Below are 18084 nucleotides of genomic sequence, written 5' to 3'. Positions count from 1 at the left end.
TATAGGGAGAAGGGTTATCGGTTGTGGTGTACTGATTGTAAGTTCCTCAAATTTATGGTGAGTCGGGATGTTACCTTTGACAAGTCTGTATTACTTCGTGGGATAAAATCTAGAATTGTAAACACATCAGACCAAGAAGTTGGCAAGCAGGTGGAGCTTGAAATCAATGCTCTTGTGACAGTACGGAATGATAGTGAAATCCAAAAATAATTGCAAGAGGTACAAGAATTGGTATCTCAACAAAGCATTACTTGTATTGATGGTGATTTTGATTCTTATGTTTTATCTGTGAAAGTAGAGATTGATGAGCCTTACTTTTATCATGAGAAAATTACATATGGCGAGTCTTCTCAATGGCTAACTGCTATGAATGAGGAGATTGAGTCTTTACACCGAAATCAAATATGGAAGCTTGTGAAACCACCTAAAGGCCAAAAAGTTGTGGGATGCAAATGGGTCTTCAAGAAAAAGGAAGGGATCCTAAGGGTTGAAAATGCTAGATTTAAAGCACGACTTGTGGCAAAAGGGTATGCACAAAGAGAGGGAATTGACTATAATGAAGTATTCTCTCCTGTCGTGAAGCATAGTTCAATTCGCGTGTTGCTTGCTATAGTGGCATATTTTAACTTTGAGTTGGAGCAACTTGATGTCAAAACAGCGTTTTTACATGGTGAGCTTGAAGAGCGGATCTACATGCAACAACTTGAGGGATTTGTTGTTCCAGGTATGGAAGATTGTGTATGTTTACTTAAAAAGGCATTATATGGCTTAAAACAATCTCCTAGGCAATGGTATAAAAGGTTTGATATATTCATGGAGGCACATGGGTACATTAGAAGTGTACATGATGGTTGTGTCTATTATAAAAGGCTTCCAGATGATTCGTTTATCTATTTGTTGTTGTATGTGGATGACATGCTTATTGCCGCCAAAAGTATGTCAGACATTGATGTTTTAAAGGAGCAGCTTAGTGGTGAGTTTGAGATGAAAGACTTAGGTGATGCAAAGAAAATATTGGGTATGAAAATTGTCAGAGATAGACGAGCATCGAGATTATGTTTGTCACAAAAGAAATACATTCAAAAGGTACTAGAACGTTTTGGAATGCAAGATGCTAAGTCTGTGACTACTCCATTGAGACTACACCTAAAACTTTCAACTGATTTATCACCACAAACGGAGGATGAGAAGGAGTACATGACTCGTGTTCCTTATGCTAATGCAGTGGGTAGCATTATGTATGCTATGGTATGTACTAGGCCTGATATTTCACATGTTGTTAGTATGGTTAGTAGATTCATGGATAAACCAGGAAAAAGACATTGGCAAGCTGTGAAGTGGATCTTTCAATATTTAAAAGGCACTATAGATATTGGCTTAGTATATGAAGGAGGTGCAAACACTAGTTGTAATGTGGTTGGCTTCTCCGATTCAGATTTTGCTGGTGATCTAGATAGTAGAAGATCTCAAACGGGGTATGTGTTCACTCTCCCAGGATCTGCAATCAGTTGGAAATCAGTTCTTCAATCAACCGTTGCTTTGTCTACAACTGAAGCTGAATATATGGTTGTGACCGAGGCAGTGAAGGAGGTTTTGTGGCTTAAAGGCTTGGTTAGTGATCTTGGTTTTGAACAAGCACAAACAGTTGTGTTTTGTGATAGTCAAAGTGCTATACATTTGACTAAAAATCAGATGTTTCATGAGAGAACCAAACACATCCAAGTCAAGTGTAACTTCGTTCGAGAGATTATTTCTAAAGGTGACATTGTAGTAAAGAAAATAGCTACAGATGAAAATCCGACAGATATGCTAACTAAGTCAGTTTCTGGGATAAAGTTCAAGCATTGCTTGGACTTGATTGGTGTTCGTAGTGCTTGAGGCCCATTGGGGCAGTGGCGGTGTCGACAGAGATTAGTTCGTAAGGTGAAGCTTGGTGAATTCAAGCCTAAGGTGGAGATTTATTAGGATAATCTTGAATTGTGATTTAATTAAAATTGTTTAATTCTAATTAAATTAGTATACCTTATAAAATACTCTTTAAATCTAGTTTGACTAGAATAACAATTCCTAATTCTATTAGGATAAGATTCCTAATTATATTAGGATAAGGTTATTGTATTTGACACTATAAAAGGACCCTATGGGTTAAAGAATAATAATCACCTAGATTTAGAGAGAGTGATTTAGGTGTACGTGGGATAAGGGTTATGAGTTTGAGATTGTTCTTGTAATCTCCTGATTTTTCCTCTTAGTGGATTTTTCTCTGTTGTTGTGCCCGTGGACGTAGGTCATCAAAAGACCGAACCACGTAAATTCTTGTGTTCTTGTGGGTGTGCTTGATTTCTTTCTTTCTTTATTCTATTGATTTGGTTAGATCTTGAACAATTCTTTAGAGACAATTTCGCAATTTTCCAACAACACCAAAGATTATAAACCATAGAAGATGCTTACTCTTCACTCACTGCCACTATGGATGTGCAAAAATATAGCAAATACTGCAGATGGGAACTAGTAGCAAAACTAGACTTTGTTTTAGTTATGAAATTCAGATGCATCAAGCGGCTGCTAACTCTGGATATACTACCATTTTTACATTAAAATTGGAAATCCCTTTTTGAAACGGAAATGAGAAAGCACCATATAGTAGATCCAAAGTCATTCTCATGCGAATGAAATATTCTTTTTAATTTTTTATATACGGGTGATTGCAAGACCTAGCGTTTACTTCTGACTTGTTTTCAACGTTGTAAAGTGAATGTCTTAGAAGACATATATATATATATATATATATGATAATTAATGTGGTTAATTTTTTTTCTTATTTATACATTAATATTGGACACCTACGGGCTTCCAACTCTCTTATTGGTAATTGTTACTTTAATACTTTTGGGTGCACCGAAACTCTGAAAGAAGAAAAGTGCATCATTATAAGTCGAACCCCTCTCGGCCCTACGAGATTACTTTCCACATGACCTTTAACTAGAGAAGAACAGAAAGGCTTCAGGACCAAAAAAAGAAAGAGAGAAAAAGCAAAGTTCCTTGGTAGTATTTCCTTAAAAACACTTTCATCTCCCTTTGGAAAAGAAAAGTAAGGCTTTAGTCCAAATCATGACCACTTTGATAACTGACGTCAAAGATTCTCTGGATCCTCCTTCGCAAGGAAGCAGCAAACAAATTAAATTACAGAGTAGACAGGCAACCGATTTGTACATTGTCTAATCTAATATAAAGTAAAAATCTTAATTACAAATCTAATTTAAAGAAAGTTGGTGCCCGTGAGGTTCCCTTGTGAACCCGTGTAGGCGCACCAAGAAAGGTAAGAATGTTATATTGTTTACTCAGCATATTTCTGGGAGTATTTAGTAGAAAGATGATTTTTTTTTTTTTTGGAATGTGGCAGCCGGGAGGTTAAGGAAGATGTCGGGGAAATACTAAATTGGGCATCTTGAAGGTAAAAGGATTCTAACTTAGAAGTTATGAAATTTGAACTTTAAATTGTCTTTTATTAATGGTCGAAATCCCATGTTGGGGCACCTGCGGCCAACTCTTGCAAACTGCACGTATTTGGATTCAATCTGACCTTTCCCGATTATGCAAACAACGATATCATTGGGAAGATCAGACCAATCTCTGTCTGCCTCTACTTAAAAACAAAGTCCTTCCTCTACTCCAACATAACCTAGTCAATCCTCCGATCACTGTGACTTTAGAGGGGATGTTCTACTCAAAGACAACGTCCTCCCTCTACTCCAACATAATCTAGTCAATCCAATCACTAGAGGGTTTTAATCCTTAGGCCCAAAATTGCCCACTTTTTAGTCAATGGACTCTCAATTACTGGGCTCAAGGCTTAATAATATACCTAGCTTAGTGTGGTTATTTTGCAGTTACAGTTTGCGCGCTTGGAGAATGAACCTTTTTAATTAATCGGAAGTCTAACTTCACTGTGATACATTACGAAATTGATGTTGCTATGATCAATCACTGTCTGTATAACTGAATTAGCTGACTGCAAAACTTTGTCAGTGAAACTGAATTCTAGCTTCCATGTTGCTTGCAGCGATAAGTGACTGCTCTCTCACTCTTCCTGTCCTACTTACCGGCATAGGCTCAAGTCCAATGTTTCTATGCCCTCCCTAGATCAAATTGTTACAGCTTTGTAGAGCTGTTTCTCGCTGGAATGGAGAACTGTTTCTAAAGTAGCGGACTGTCTTCCTTCTTCTTGTTAGTTACTTCTCTGTGAGTTGCTGTAAGGATCTATGGAGCTTATGATGTGAAGAGTCGCGACACTTTCTTCTATCTAGTTGTGTAATGCCATTGTTGTAGGGACTCTTTCGTCCATAGAAAAGAAAAACTCATCTTGATGCAGATACTCACCTTAATCTCAATCTATCTTGATCTTGTATCTCTCGTAATTTTTGAAATGCAAGAAACACTGGGTGCCAATATATTGATTTCTATATGATACAAAAAATGCGAGTTTTAAAATAGTCAAGCAAGCAAGGCAGGGGTGATGCGCTTGCCAGGGAAAGTTGGAAGATCGCGCGACATCGAACAAAAGGAACAAAAAATTGCACAAGCCCGACCGATCTTTACCCACTTATGTCCTTTTCTGCCTGAATACCTTTTATATATAAAGGAATTCATTAACCAATAACTCTAGGCAATGCTGATTTATAACGGTTCTTTTATCAGATCCTTTGACCTTAAACAGGCATGGTAATAAGGTGCTCAAGAGGCGTCATAGGATTTTCAGCAAAGAAACCCTTTTTATTTTGAAAGGAAAAAGAATTTTATCAAGGACGGAACAAAGTCATCAGAATATGGCAAAGCAGAACAGAGGGGGATCGTAGAGAAAATGGCAGCCTTCCAGAAGGAAACATTCCAACATAAACTCAAGTTTAGTTGACATTAAGAGCACCATTCCCAAATATAAAGAAAAATAGAAAAATCTGCAACATGAAGCTTGACACCACAAAATGAAGTAGAACAACCGACTGTATCTTCTCCGGGACAAACCAAAGGAAGACAACTCTTACAACCGCCAAGTACAAAACATTGCCTCACAATTCACACCACGAATGCATTAGCTCCCCTAAATGTATGATAGAGTTCTACCCCCCAAAAAATCTCCAAAGATTGTCAATATCTTTGAAGATACTCCAATGAATTCATAGTCTGATCGAAGCGTTTTTCACTCATGAGATAGCAAATTTGATCTTCAATGGATAACAAGTTAGACGAATAACAAATTCATCACATTATTTGTCTGATTTAATGTTAAACAAGCTCAAATAAAAAATAAATTAAATAAATAATAAATTCATCATGTTTCTTAAACTGATACTGTTAATGAGTTAACAAGACAAATTGATAATAAATTCATCATATTTCATGGATTGATATTGTTAATGACTTGATAGATAATCTTATCAAATCTAATCTTCAACATTTTGATTGCTTGTAAGAAAAGGTTATTTGGTGTTGGTTTTCTTTTATTATAAAAAAAAGTTTCTATTTACTTCAATTACATTTTACAACAAACTTTGATAAATCAGATATAATATTACTAAATCTATCCGTCGAAGCCTTTTTGGGCAAAGTGGTGAGCCACCACATTTTAGATCCTGATAAAGGCATAAACTCACATGGATTATTGGAAAGGACCTTGAAACTTAACATCGTCTAGCATCAAGCGCAATAAGCTAGACAAAGACAACTCATTGAAGATTCTTCTAACTCTAGAACAAGGTTATAACGAATTAGCTTTCTGACCAAATACAATAGCCAATGCCATGCCAACGCAAAAATGGAAATTCAATGTCACAGTGAATTATGCGTGTAGGTAGGTTTGATAAAAGCTCCAATGGAGCAACCATCTTTCAAGAAAAGGAAAGGTTAAGGGTTCTTCGTACTCAATGTAGGTCTGACTTTAAAGTCACAATTCATAATGCTAATGCATTGTACACTAGAGAAGCAACAACAGCCCACACAATTATTTCGTTGGTTTTTTTTTCGCTGCAAGCCTGTAATGCCATCACCACCCTACTCACATTATTTTGTCGTTGCAACCACTGTTTCCATCATTTTTCTCAATTTTAATTGACTACTTTCTTGTCTGCTATCACTTTATATTCCTAGCTTGTTACTTTTCTGACAATTTATATAATTATTTCTCATTTTACTCTCCTTTACTCTTGCAAAACTGTTAATAAGCTTCATTCAGTACTAATCACACGCATGTTGACTACTTTCAACAAGAAAGCATTTCGACTTCCAAGTCAAAGCCTGTGGACTTAAAAATCAATCTTTGCATGCCTTCCCACTAGGTACTTAGTTCAAATAAATCCCTATTGAGTGCTGAGAATGTGAATTAATCTAAAATCTAAACCATCATTAAGGTTTTTCATTAATAACTCGACATGTTTTTAATTATGTACAAGTGTCAAAGGAACAGAACTTTACAAACATGTGAAAATTCTTCAAAATAAAGTATCTATTTTTTAGAGTTCTTAATTTTTAAATTTATTTATGAACGAGATAACAATATATTTTGTTCATTGATAGTATATAAACTATACACTGACAGAACTTTCAAAAAAAAAACCTATACATTGACAGAGGCACCAAATATAATAAAAAAAATGAGATGTTTAATGGTGATATTGCCTTTGTTTTGTTCCAAATAGAGAGCAAAATTACATGTCAATATCTTATGAGTTATATGAACCATATGTATATATATACTAACACATCAAGAGTCATATATTTGAACGAAGACCTCAAATAGAAAGGTGAAAAATGTTGCTCCAAACAATCGTTTTTAACACATCCATCAATCAATACAAATTATTAATACTCTAGGTACATATTACTTAGCAACAAAGCAAATACTGAATTTGTGGGTTTTAATGTCTCTTAAAGAGCTGCTTTAAACCATATAATAGCAGAACAGTTTAAAACCATAAGTAGAGATTATAGAGAAAGCAAGGAGGAGGAGGTATACTAATTAACAAACAACGTACAACAGTAGAAGACAGGAGAAACCACATTAATTAAAATCTCGACTAGCAGATTATGAGGAAGTTTATAACTTTTGTTCATGCATCACTCAGTGCTTGCCTTTCTTCCTTCTCCCTAGCAACAATTTGACTGTAAAATGAGAAAAGAAAATAACCTTGTCAAGTGAGGAAATTAATAGGCTAGCATAATTTATTCAATAATGTTAAGAAAATTTCAAAAGGATCAAAAGCTTAACGTAAACAATATCTTAATTGTTTGCTTAATATGAAAGCAAACATATAGAGTTGGAATCATATCTGAAACAAGCTTTTCACTTTTCTTTATGCACATCTAACTTTAGTTAAATTTGAACCTTTACGCTAAGCAAAGTATGCCAATCACAACATGAAATTGAAATTAAAGGAAGATCATTGGACAACAACTAGAATCATAATAACTTCAATTAATTGGTATAAAAACAATTTCTTCCTCTTTTCTTTTTCTTTTAGGTACATCGAAAGCAATATATTCTAAACAAATATTTGAATAAATACTTTACTAAAGAAGCATTAATGGCAGAAAACATTTGATCTTAACACAAAACTATAGCAATGCATACCAAATATATATAAGATTCTTTGATTCAAGGACTAACTATTTATCAGCTTTATTACTTTTTTCCAACAAACATAAAGCATATCACATGATACCTTGTTTCCTCCATCACTCCATTAGTTATCCTTTTTCCTTTTGTGATTGTCCCTTTTTTTCTAATTTTTTTCCCGAATTAATCATTTTTTCCTCTTTTTTATCTTTGCCATTCAAATTGGGAGGAAATTCTTGTAGAGGCTTGATCATGCAAGGGAAAGGAAAAAGAAAGGTACCCAAGCCACTGAGTAAGGTTGGCAGCGGTGGAAAAGTCACTCTCTTCCCTTGCCTTCAATATTTTGAACATGAGAACTAATTTGATCTGAGTTCTAGCACTTTGTTGGATTATGAATTTAGTTTCTTTCTTCAACTGCTCGCACTCAGATTCAATTGCTTCAAATTTTTCACGAACTTGTCTCTGCCCCTCTCGAATACCCTTCTGTTCCTCGCTGATCTCCTCCATTTCTGTTTTCAACCTCTTAAACCTTTCCTGCATGCCCTTCATCCCACTCTTTCTCTGTCCAAATCCAATCAAAAATTGATTATTAATGTTCAAGTAAACCGATATGAACAACACTTTACTAACAAATACCCTGAAATGATGGACAAGTGCCATTAATGGTGCATGTTGATTGCATCAGAACTATCGATGGGAATTAGAGAGGATCCGATCAAGCACAAATTTTCTTTACAAGAACAAAAAAAAGATTGCAAGAAGATGGAAGATCATATCTATTACCGTTTTTGTTTGCGATTGCAAGCGTTTCTTGGCGATTGGCATCTTGTGATTATTGTGAAGACGACCTCGCATGGAGAAAGGAGCCATCACTATATATAACGCTCTCTGCCCCGACTTACATAGGATGATTGTTAAAGAACAACCATGGAAGTTGCTTTGAATATATATATATATCTTGTAAAAGTTTTAACCTCTTTTAAGACTTTATAAAAAAAATTCATAAAAGCAAGACAAAATTAAAAACCCCTATTTAAATCTGCAAGTCATTATATAAAAATCATACGGACCCTTTCAAAATAGACTTTCACATTCGACATTCGCGCGAGATTTGGAAGGACACCATGCGATACTCTAAAGTCTCAATTATTATTTTATTTTTTTATTTTTATTTTTTTATATTCTCAATGTTTTGTTATATTTGTTTTCTATTAATTTTTTTATCAGAAAAACTTAACTTTAATAATTTTTATCAAAATTATAAAATATTTAGCATTTTAATTTTATATTTAAAAATTATATTTACTTTATATATTAAATAATTATATTTACTTGACTTTAATTTTACAATATATTTAAAAATTAAATAGATCAAAATCGATTGAAATTTTAAAAGTTAAAATTCGATTCTATCTATAAATATTTTTAATTTTTTTTAATGTAAATGTTTATCGAATGGTATACTTTCAAGCGAATTTTTTTTTAATTAGTTCAATTACTTGAACTCTGATAATTCTTTTAACCATTTAATTAGTACAATGAACTTGGTTTGAAAAAATTATATTTAAAATTCTAATTTTTTAATTCCATAACAAAAGTAATTTTATATTCTAACTATTTTTTTTTTTTGAAAGTCGTTGTATTCTAACTTGCTGTGCAATGCAAGGTTGAAATCATCATCAAGTTACCTTGCCATGCACGGTTGAAATTGTCAAGATGTCTAGATGTTTGTTGATTTTTAAAGTGCTAAGCAATTGATCAGAAACATATGAGCGTCAACTTCGAAAAAGAATAAATTTTAACTTTGTTTTTACGTAATATTTTAATTTATATTAAATGTGAATATAATTATTAAAATTTATATAAAATTTAATTTTAATTAATATTAAATTATGTAATTTAGACTCGTCAAGTTGTTCATCAGATTCGTAGATGGAGCAGAAAGCAATCGATCGTGGAAGCATTTAGTCCATAGAATGCAAAAGAATATGAAAAAAAAATAGAGTTGTTTATCACGATGGGGATAAAATGCAGATTCTTACTAAAGTTTAAAGGTTTCAACATATATTCATAGTGACTTTAAGCTAGCCAACCAGATCAATCGAATCGATGGTACAGCCCTTGACGTTATAGATTTATCATATAGATTTATCACAACTTGCTCTTTGGTAAAACATTTGGTACAGCCCTTGACGTTATCTCCTCTCCTAGACAGTTGTTTCACAGCATCTTTGGACAGCATACGGGGTCTGCTCAGTCATTGTCCTCCATCAACCACCAAAACCGTTCCATTGACGAATTTTCCTTCAAGCATTACAGAGATGCAGTGTTTTGTGGAAGTAAACAACTGGAAGGAAACCAAGACATATTGAGACAACCAGATAAAAGTAAAAAGTGCAGAATGTTGATGCAGAAAATGAAGAGTTTGTTAATATTTCAAAGGTTATGAATTGTCTTCACATGGTAAAGGTTGACAGCTTATTGCACAAGGACGGGAAAATAAATCACCAGAGAAGTTTACTGTTTTGCACAACATATTTGCCCAAAAAATTCAAACCAAAACAGTAACATAAGGCAGAAGGTGGTCAGAATTTTCTTAACTAGCCTATCTGACTTTCACCAAAAATTCGTCAAGTAAGCATGGTGCACTTATTAACATCAACATTATCCAGTGATTATGATATTATCAGTAGCAAGAGAGACCAAGCATAGAATAACATTCTTCCTCCACTAATTTTTCCCGCGTAGCATCTCCTACCAAATCCACTCACAAGCAATGTACATACCAATAATTAGTTAAGCAACTAGGCTACCATCATATGTGAGGTTATTTCAGGATGAGGTTTCCCGTGTAATTTAAGCTTAAACCACAAATTGAGGGAATGGAGGAAATGGAAGAGTAACACCGGGATGGATCGCAATTAACTCAGATTAGAATGTTCCCCATAGAGTCAGACTTCATAAACTATGTATCAAGAAATCAAGATCATCCAATGACCGGATACAAGATCTTGAGCCAGGTCTTCCTAAGGCATCGAGTATCACTGCAAATGACATTGGAATTCAGATCCCAGAAGCTCCAAAATTGGGTTTATCTCATCAGTGCCACCAATACAGTATTAGCAAATAATACACATATTGGCGATGTTCACAAACCGACTTCCAGCATACAATGAAAACCTGCTTTTCCCTATAAAAATTAATTGCTAGCCAAATGCTGCTTTTGTTAAGCTCATAGGTCTAAAAGAGTTTAGACAGGAAGAGACTAAAGTATTTTAAGGTCTCCTAAGATTGCATAAGGAAAAAGTTCAAGTAAACACGTGAAGATACAGGAATGCTAACCTGGTGTAGTTGAATGATGGTCATGTAACTAAATAACCAGACAAAACTACAAACCTGCATCAGATGCAAGATAGAGAGCAGCCATAGCAACATCTCATTTCTCCCCAAATTTGTACAATGGTTTCTCTTTAATCTTGCTCAGCATCTCCTCAGGTGCAAGTTTAGTGACAACGGCAGTGTCATCGATAGCCCCTGGTGCAATCCCATTGACTCGAATGTCATGATCTGTCCCCCACTCCAACGCCAAGTTTCTGGTAATGCTATCAACAGCTGCCTGGTGGAAACTAAGCATACGGAAACTGAATCCCATTCAAAAGAAATTAACGTAAAGATTTAACAAACTTGACAGCAAATTTACTAACCTTGGCGGCAGACGCATTAATTTGGTACCATGTCCCTCCATAATGCAAACCGCCCTCATGTTTATTATTGCTCCCCCAGTGGATGGGTCCTTCCCAGGTCCCCCTTTCTTTAGATACTTAACTACGTTATGGCACATTCTAAAAGTGCCAACAGTATCTATATCAATTACTGCAAAAGCCAAAAGAATTAATTTACCTCTAAATGCGTTCTTGCCTTTCATAAAAAAATGCCTTCTTTTTCTTTTATCCCTTTGTTCTCTCTGTACAGTAGGGGTCTTTAGGATTAGGGTAGAGAGCTCTCTTTTGCTTGTTGCTCAGGCTAGGAAGGGGAATTGCAAAGAACACTATGAAGCATATCCCCTGTTTGTGGTGATTGTTCCCTCTGCACACGCCGATATCGTATGCCAACTTAAATCTTTTGCAATTGCCTACGAAAACTGATCTCTGTCCCCGAATGAGGGGAAGTTAATACTGATTCATAACTGTTTTTATCAAACTTTAATTTGACCTTTAACAGGCCTAGAAATAAGGTGGTCAAGAGGCAGTAACAGGATTGAACAAGTTCATCAGAACAGGCAGCTTTTCCAAAAGGAAACATTACAACATATTTGTATTATAAAATGGCAATGAAATCCTTAATTCAGAGAACCTCAGCTTTAGTTAGTCTGTCTGCAAAAGAGTTGGTTTTCTCTGGAGTACATGCATGAAGGAAAGCCTTATAGTTTTTGCCAGTGTGGTTTTAATTTTGTTTTATTCGTCAAGAACTTGTGAAGCCATTGATGGCTCAAAAGAATTACGTTATTCGAATCGCTTTGGATAATGATAAATGGAGACAAGACGTAGGGTCATTATCTTTTTTTTATCTTAATAAATAAATATCATTATATATTGAAAATTTAATTTTTTTTAATTAAAAAAAATTCAAACCCTATTATTTAGACAGTGAGATTATACATTTATTAATAAATTAAATACTCAAATGCTATTAAAAATTTAAAATTACGCAGAAGACTGTCAAATTTAAGCCTGACGTCTCATATTCAATAGGTTTGATGTTGTGAAATCTGTATGAATTAACTCGATTGTTTTGACTGTTTGTGAGGAAATGTTGTCACTAAATCTATCAGTCGAAACTTTTTAGGGCCAAATGGTGAGCCACCATGCACGTTTTAATGGAGCAACCATGTAATTACAAGAAAAGGAAAGGGTTCTTCCTACCATCCAGCTATGTGACATCATCGTTGGGTGGGGCCCCACTATACTGATATCTATATGATACCAAAAACTGCGAGTTTTAAAACAGTCAAGCAGGGCACAGCAGGGATGATGTGCTCGCCACGCACTAGATTATACCAGAGGGAAAGTAGGAAGATCGCGCGACGTCGAACAAAACGGAATAAAAAATCGCATGAGCCCGACCAATCTTATACCGACTGATGGCCTTTTCCACCTAAATTCCTTTTCTATAAATTTTAAATTTTAATATTTATTTTTATTTGATTTAAAAATATAATCATAAAACTTTAGGTAATTTCTGACTGTGACATTATTCATTGAATAATCAGGGAAAATGTCGCGCGAGCTAATCTTCTCTATCTATCGAACGTTAAGAAGAAGCTTCAGCCATGGGGATTCTCGTGCATGTTAAAATTAACAGGTTCAAACCCATCTCTCTCTCTCTCTCGCTCAATCATCTGAAGCTTACCGACCTGAACCATCGGGCATCAATGCTCGGATGGTGATGGCTCCAACGATTTCTTTGACTCTGTCGCTATCTCCTTCTACACAGCCAGATGAGTTCTGTTTTGGAGTTTCCTCTCTTTTCCTGGAAAAGCCCTTGTGCTTGCTTGCGGGTTTTTGGTCTTCAATAAACTAATTATTGAATCTTGAATGCTCGTCGCTTTCATTTCAATACAGTGTTAAAGTCTACAAAAAAACGAATAGATTTTTTGAATGTGGCGGCTGCAATTGCGTACAGAAACCGACTGAGAGGAATAAGCCAATGATGATTTGCAACTGCTGTTTTATCAGACTTTGACTTTAAACAGGCATGGAAATAAGGTTCTCAAGAGGAGTAACAGGAAAAGGAATTTTATCATCAAAGTAACCTTATTTATTTTGAAAGGAAAAGGAATTTTATCAAGAATGTAACAAGGATTGAACAAGATGGCAAAGCAGAAAGAACATAGAGAAAATGGCAGCCTTCCAAAAGGAAACATTTCAATATATATTCGTATGAAATCCTTAATTAGGAGAAACCCAGGATTAGTTAGTCTGTCTGCAACAGCAAGCAGCTGGTTCGCCGATCATCTAGTACGTACGTAGCTCCAGGTTATCCACCCGCCTTGGTAAGCCGATTCATGAATTCCATAGATATTGGATTGATCTCTTAGCTTCTCGTTTTAACTCCGAGCTGGAATACATCCCACATTAATTAAAAGCAAAGCTAAAATTCATTAAGTATCAAGTGAACTAATGCACTCCAGAAACTGTACAAATCAGTTCTGGAAAGAAAGAGAGCCACCATCACAGAAGATATGGCAAAACAGTAAGTTCATAATCTCATCGAAGCGTTTTTCACCAATGAGATAGCAACTTGTGGAATCCGACTTGATGATTAACTTCGTCAAGCTCACCCGTGAAGAAGATGTAAATACTTTGTAGTACGCTTTTTATCTCAATAAGTTCAGCAAAATTTGAATATCGAACGGATAGCAAGTTGGATGGTATAATAATTAACTTTTGTTCATTATTCAAAATAATGAATAATATGTACTATCCATTCATGAACAAATATTTACATCTCTACCAGATTAATGAATAATGAACAAATATTTGGATGTAAATAATGAATAATGAATAACTTTTGCTCATTAATTAAAATCTCTACCTGCAGATCATGAGGAAGTTTATAACTTTTGTTCATGCACCACTCAGTGCTTGCCTTTCTTCCTTCTCCCTAGCAACAATTTGACTGCAAAATGAGAAAGGAAAATACCTTGTCAAGTGAGGAAATTAAAGGATACCGTAATCAACTGTGCAGCCACGGGCAAAAAGAGCTTTCTAATGAACACGTTACAAATAAGTTTATTTAATAATGTTTCTTTGTCATCGTATTTTGCATATAACAAAAGCTTAAATATAAAGGCATAAACTCACATGGATTATTGGAAAGGACCTTGAAACTTGACATCGTTATCATCAAGCACAGTAAGCTAGACAAAGACAACTCAATGAAGATTCTTAGTTCTCATGTTCATCAAAATATTGAAGGCAAGGGAAGAGAGCGACTTTGCTACCGCTGCCAACCTTACTCAGTTTCTTGGGTACCTTTCTTTTTCCTTTGCTTTGCATGATCAAGCCTCTACAAGAATTTCCTCCCAATTTGAATGGAAAAGATAAAAAAGAGGAAAAAATGTTTAATTCGGGAAAAAATTAAAAAAATGAAAGAAAGAATGCTATAGTACTATAAATTTTTTTTTTCAAATTTTGTCTAAAGAATTTTTTTGGGTAGGAGCGTGGGAAACTGTAGAGAAGTTTTTGTGCTAATTGTTGGCGGTAGATAGAAATCTTTGTGGAAAGTGTTAGCAGGCGAGCTGGACTGCTCAAACAAGTCTTCTATCATTGAGAATAGACCAAAGACTTGAACCAGCACGTCTTTGTACCCTTTGTTCAAATGAATACAAATACTTTGCCATTCAATAAAAGGAAAATCAAATGGTACACGTTAAAAAATAATGTTAATATTAAATATATTACAATGAGCTATTAAGTAAAGAAGGTCATGTTTTTCCATAGACGAAGCCCATTGATGTAACCTATTCGATGTCATTTCCTCGAGCTAGAGAGATATATCACAAGGTTTAATTTGAAGTGTACCTTGTTGGGTGAGGGTTGATCATGCATCATATACAAATAAAACGTAACGAAAATAAATTTAAAAATTAAATTTACATCTCACCTTCCTAGGATCTCTTTCATGTCAAATTCAGTACATAATTAAATTAAAATAAAAATATATGATCATATCACTTTATCTAAATAACAAAGATTGATGAATCTTTTGTTAAATCACCAAATCAGCCTTCAAAAAGCTCAACCACCTCAGCTCCGGTTGTTGCAAAATAAAGCTGTCCAAGGAATCCTTGTGCAGCATCTAATAGTGATCCACACCAATGAATGAGAAAATCACTCTTTAAGGATTGAGAGTGCTATGTCTTGACAATGTGCTAGTAAAGATGAGTTTCATAAACTCAATCCACACAAAATTATGGGGCTGAACACACAAAAAAAATAAAGTGAATGAAAAACTATTTTTCTTCACACAATGAACGGCAAGACAAAAGAATTTCTAATGTGCCGTTCACTCTTTTTTTTTTTTCAGCCGTTTCCACTCTTTTTGTTTGGAGGCTATAACAAGGTATTTATACATTGAATTAATTTTAAACCCTAATTACAAAACTATTTTGTAATTATCAATTAATCTAATAATTTGAATAAACAATTTAATTAAGTCCTTTATAAGCCCAATTAACTTAATTATTTAATTTAATCAATTAGGCTCAATAACTTAATTAAATAATTTAATTAATTAAGCCCAACCATTTAATTAAAAAATTTTAATCAACTAGGCCCAATGACTTAATTAAACAAATTTAATCAATTAGACCCAATAACTTAATTGTTTAATTTAATTAATTAGACCTAATGACTTAATTAAATAATTTAATTAATTAGGTCCAATGATTTAATTAAATAATTTAGTTAATTAGGCACAACTTAATTAAACAATTTTAATCAAGTGCTTGAGAAGCTCATAACTTCTAATTTGATTAAGTCCAACTTAATCACCTCTCCCATTTTATTTTCAACATTCATTTTAGGTGTGTGACCCATTAGACTTCTAACATGTTGGTAATAACATATAATTCTTAACTTAAACTTAGAATTAGATAAATTTAAACTACTTTAAATTTATCATTAATCAAGTTAACTACCTAGAGTTCATAGACCAAGATTGGGATCTAGCAATCCAACATGGCCAGCCAAATGTTAGAAGAGTCAAGATGATTTGACTCAACCTTTCAGTGATCAGCCTTTCAGTGTAATTCATTTCCTCATCATATATCTTAGAAATGATAAGAACATGGTGCAGTGTCTACTCTTATTGATCTCCATATTCCTTCTTAAAGTTTGATCATCAACTTTATAAAAACTTATGAAACTCCTTTCATAATCTTTAAGTCGCCTTGGCCAAAGACTTCAATAAACTGATATCAACCAAGAACAGTTAGGATATGTCCCCTATATCACTTGGAGTGATGATTCCTATCTTGACTACTCATTTGCCTTCACGTGCTTCATGCTATACCCAAAAGCATCATGTTTAGGTATCCCTGGTTAGGTACCCATAGGGATGAAATCAAAGCATATCACTCCACACATAAAACAACCTGGTGTCTCAAGTCTAGAGAGTATTTACACAATTAACACATGAGAAGTATTGCATAAACACTTGAGTGAAATACCAAATGCACTTCTCATGGCGGGTCATGTTCAATGAACTTGCTCTCCTAGGCAAGTATCTACATTCTAGTTTTAAGTATCTCTATACTTCAACCTATGAGATCGATTGCTTACTTTTCAAGTAAGGAACATAGAATGTACCAGTCTCTAAGTATCATTGATGTCCAGTCTCAATGATACATTAACCAGGAACATTTTGAGATTACGCTTTGATGCACAAGGTTCTCATAATTGCAACCCATTACAGTTCCCTTGCAAGGCATATTAATTTCCTGTACTTCATCCAATTAGACTTATAACTTGTTATAATTGATGTCTTATTGATGAAGGAAAACATTTAATCATTCAACATGAATTATGTTGTTGCATGATTGGAATCAAGCCTTAACCAATCTCAATTGGCTACAGGGTTCATCCCAACAACCCTATCTTTTAATCTTTCCAAATGGAATTTTTTAAATTTTTTCTGTCAAGGGTGAGATGATATTTGATCCTAAATGGATCTTTCTAATTTGTTGTCGTTAACTAAAATGTTTAAAGGAAAATAACAAAAAGCTCAATTCATAATAATTGGACAAGATAATAATAATAAAAAAAGAAGTATTGATGTTGATCTAATTACCACAACGACGTGATTTTCACGTTTCAATTTCAGAAATAAATGGCAGAAGGTGATATAGAGTGAGATTTTTAAGTGGAAAAAGTATCACTACCCTGACTGCCATTATTTACAAAGCATTAGCTTTTGGCGAGAGCAAGACATTTGTCAACGTGTCACTCTACTTCATCACTTGCAAAAACCTCATCCATTCCACCATTCTCATTGGTTGTCATTAATTCATTAAGAATCACATGCTTGTTGGGAGTTTACCCGCATACTTAGAATGCTATTGTCTTCCCAACATTACATTTTAATATCGAGCTTAATTATTAAAGCAGCTTTAGTACTTGTATTTTTCTTCATGATCTTTCAAAGATCATCATAGATAACTTAAGTTTAGCCGTTGGACTTGAAATTCATAATCATGGCTCAAGGCCTTTTTTTTTTTTTGTATCAGTCACCTATATAACTAAATTAACTAACTATAAGACTCTTTTTTGAACGCCAAACCACTTTTTCTCTCCCTTTCTTTTTTTTCTCCAAGAACAAAACACCCTCCCAATCACCCTCTCATCATCCATGGCTACCAAGGCTGTCAACGACGACATGATTAACGAAGTTCGAAGGAAGTTCTCGTCAATCTA

At 34.3% G+C, this 18084-nt stretch overlaps 1 protein-coding gene and 1 pseudogene across 1 annotated transcript; both read right to left on the bottom strand.

Moving 5' to 3' along the window:
* Positions 1–6790: 6790 nt before the first annotated feature.
* LOC18607041 (uncharacterized) lies at positions 6791–8609 on the bottom strand. The gene is made up of 3 exons (XM_018114684.2): positions 8393–8609; positions 7890–8170; positions 6791–7155 (listed from the first exon to the last, which is right to left on the bottom strand). Exons 1-3 carry the CDS (start codon positions 8477–8479, stop codon positions 7104–7106), a joined length of 420 nt encoding a protein of 139 aa, XP_017970173.2. The 5' UTR covers positions 8480–8609; the 3' UTR covers positions 6791–7103.
* Positions 8610–9706: 1097 nt separating this feature from the next.
* On the bottom strand, positions 9707–11450 carry LOC18607040 (peroxisomal 2,4-dienoyl-CoA reductase [(3E)-enoyl-CoA-producing]-like; annotated as a pseudogene).
* Between the last annotated feature and the right edge of the window lie 6634 nt (positions 11451–18084).

The sequence above is a fragment of the Theobroma cacao genome, chromosome 2 (assembly GCF_053813885.1).
Source record: "Theobroma cacao isolate CCN51 chromosome 2, ASM5381388v1, whole genome shotgun sequence".
Classification (NCBI taxonomy): domain Eukaryota; kingdom Viridiplantae; phylum Streptophyta; class Magnoliopsida; order Malvales; family Malvaceae; genus Theobroma; species Theobroma cacao.
The sequence above is the reverse complement of the archived record's forward strand: the minus strand, read 5'-3'. Positions and strand labels throughout refer to the sequence as shown.

What these genes read in the sequence shown, in the direction of transcription:
- LOC18607041 (XM_018114684.2), bottom strand. Translation starts at nt 8,479, where the DNA reads ATGGCTCCTTTCTCCATGCGAGGTCGTCTTCACAATAATCACAAGATG. An exon ending in TGCAATCGCAAACAAAAACG is followed by an intron (nt 8,171 to 8,392) that starts GTAATAGATATG and finishes GGATTTGGACAG; the next exon opens with AGAAAGAGTGGGATGAAGGG. An exon ending in AACCTTACTCAGTGGCTTGG is followed by an intron (nt 7,156 to 7,889) that starts GTACCTTTCTTT and finishes CTCATTTTACAG; the next exon opens with TCAAATTGTTGCTAGGGAGA.